General features: G+C 42.0%; 1 protein-coding gene across 1 annotated transcript in view; it reads right to left on the bottom strand.

Moving 5' to 3' along the window:
• Positions 1-2,998, bottom strand: part of sstn (stepping stone) — a 32,864-nt gene that overhangs the window by 13,701 nt on the left and 16,165 nt on the right. The window contains exon 5 of the mRNA XM_067050257.1: positions 2,267-2,381. Coding sequence (XP_066906358.1) covers positions 2,267-2,381 — 115 coding nt within the window. The remainder of the gene's footprint in view (positions 1-2,266; positions 2,382-2,998) is intronic.

Raw genomic sequence — 2,998 nt, 5'->3', positions numbered from 1 at the left:
TATCGACCGATTTCCCTGTTGGATACAGCAGGGAAGGCTCTGGAGAAGGTCATTGCAAATAGGCTACAAGAGTTCACAGAAGGAGTGGCAGGCCTATCCAGGAATCAATTTGGCTTCTGGAAAACAAGATCCACAGTAGATGCTATCACATTGGTGGTAGAAAGGGCCAGGAATGCTACAGCAGGGAAGAGATGGAGAAGAGGCGCAAAATGCTATTGTGCTATTGTCACGATGGATGTAAGGAATGCCTTTAACACAGCAAGAGCTGCATCCTGGATGCCCTACTAGTAATGAACGTCCCTGAATACCTCAGGAGTATCATTCATGACTACTTCAGGGATAGGACCTTGATATGTTCGACAGAGGACGGCTAGAGAAGGTTTAAGGTGACTGGCGGTGTACCCCAGGGCTCGGTGCTGAGACCTCTGTTGTGGAATGCTATGTACGACGGAGTCCTTAGGCTTAGTCTACCAGAGAGTTCCGAAATAGTGGGCTTTGCTGATGATATCGCAGTGGTCGTTGAAGCAAAGTATAAAGAAGAGCTCATTCTAAAGGTCAACCATTATGTCGCTTCGGTTCGAGATTGGCTAAAATCTGTAGGGTTGCAACTAGCAGACAGTAAGACAGAGATCCTTCTCGTCAGTAGCAGGAAAGTGAGGTAAGCCATAACCTTGAGAGTGGGTAGGCAAGATATCCAGTCCAAGCCTTCTTTGACTTACCTCGGGGTAAGAATCGATGATAGACTCCGGTTCAGAAAGCATATCCAGCGGGTGAGTGATAAAGCGGCTAGAGTAACCACCGCACTGTCACGTTTAATGCCCAACATAGGCGGACCCAGGAACAGCCGTAGGTTGTTGATATCCTATGTGGTCCCATCCATTCTACTCTACGCAGCTGCGATATGGAAGGATGCATTGGGTACTGAGGTCTACAGAAGACCGATGGTGTCGCTGTATCGTGGGTGTGCGCTAAGAGTGATCTGCGCGTTTCGTACAGTCTCATACGAAGCTGCTTGCGTGGTGGCCGCACCACCGATTGAGCTGATCGCAGATGAGAGAAGCCACTCTTATAATAGTGCTGACTATATTCCAAGAGACGAATTAAGAAAGGAGACTATAAGAAAATGGCATCGTTGCTGGGATATGGCATTCAGTGGAAGATGGACGCACAGGCTGATGCCCAACATCGAGGCCTGGGTGAATAGGAACCACAGGGAGGTAGATAATTATATCACCCAGTTTATCACAGGGCATGGTTGCTTCCGAGCCTACCAGTATAGGTTTAAGCTTGATAAGACTGGAGAATGTCCATTGTGCCCAGAAACGGAAGAGAGTGCAGAACACGTTTTCTTCTTCTGTCACTGCTTTCATGAAGAAAGAAGAGACTTCCGACGCGTTTGCGGCTCAGACCCAACAGCAGATAATATTGTCAATATTATGCTGCTTAACCAAGATTATTGGATGGCAGGCCAACGATTTGCTGCACAGGTGATGCAGAAGTTAAGAAATGAGGAGAGAGATGGGCAAACCAGGAGATACCCTCAAAGAGGCGGTACTCAGCCAATCATCCCCATGATATAATGCCTAACAGTGGTCCCGTGGAAGGTGAGAAACAGGTGTAGGGTGGTGGTTTTAGTGGGTAAGAATCCCACACATGGATAGGTACGGGCCTATCCGTGTCTTTTGAAGATTTCCACCGACCCTCATAAAAAAAAAACAAAAAAAAAACACACTCACTCACAAACATGGACATGGATGCTTTAGAGCCTACCAGTACCCTGGCTTCAAACTGGACAACACCACAGAATGCCCTGGATGTCAGAACGTCGAGGAAACCGCGGAGCACGTGTTTTTCACTTGCATTCGCTTTGCAGCAGAAAGAAGTGAATTGGAGAGAGTATGTGGAGGCCACGTCACACCAGAGAACGTGATGAGCTAATGTGAAGATATTCACCACAGTAGTCCTCAAGAGGTTGAGAGAGGAAGAGAGGGCTAGAAGACGTAACTAGCATGGAAACGTGAAAACCATGCGAAGAATGCGCGGCGGTACTCAGCCGCCTTCCCTTCATGAGGTAATGCCTAGTGGCGGTCCCGTGGAGAGGAATGAACAGGTGTAGGGCGGTGGGTTTAGTGAGTAAAAATCCCACAGTCTTTTGAAGATTTCCACCGACCCTCGTAAAAAAAAAAAAAAATAAAATAAAAACAAATAAAAAAAAAAAACCACACAGAGTAAATGAAACATTTAATTTTAAAACAATAAAACATACCTCTCATGACCGATAAAAGAATCAGCATAAAAATCCTGTACATTTCCTATAAGAGGAGAATGCCTTAGTGGGGAATTATAAACTAGATCCCTACCCTTTCCATACCATCCATCACCTGAAAAAAATAAAAACAAGAAATTCTAATAACAAGAATATGAAAATATTATTTAAAAATCCTACGGAACTGACCATGAAATTTAGAAAGCATTATCTACGACATAAAGTATCTAAGAACTATTAACGAAAAGATTTTTATAAAAGAAAAATTTAAATCATAAATTATAAAAATAAATTAATATTTACAGGATGAAAATTGAAGGGAACTTAGTACGTAATCTAAGAGTAATTGAAGATCTTGGGTAACTTTATTATTATTATTACATTATTATTAGTTTTCTTAGAACTTTTAATTAAATCTACCATACATCCTTATGCCATATATCTGAAAACTGAAAAAGGGTTGGAAGGCAGCAATAGTATATTTTATCATTTTAAGTAGAGGTCTGGAGACAAGGTTAGTTTGACAAAGATGATCTTTTGGAAAATCTTAGATAATTGGTGTCAAACCAATGATCATGGCAATGATCATTTAGCTAAGAGGGAAATGTAAGTGAGAAGGGAGAGGGTTGAATTGGTTTTGGATTTATTCTATAATGTTTATTAATAGTGTTTGCAGAGAAATAATTTTTGACTGTTTTTTTAATGGATAATTAACTAATTAGATATAAATGT

This window comes from Halyomorpha halys, unplaced genomic scaffold, assembly GCF_000696795.3.
Source record: "Halyomorpha halys isolate HHAL.00 unplaced genomic scaffold, Hhal_1.1 Scaffold385.1, whole genome shotgun sequence".
NCBI lineage: Eukaryota > Metazoa > Arthropoda > Insecta > Hemiptera > Pentatomidae > Halyomorpha > Halyomorpha halys.
Note: the sequence above shows the minus strand (reverse complement) of the source record. Positions and strands in the feature narration are given on the sequence as shown.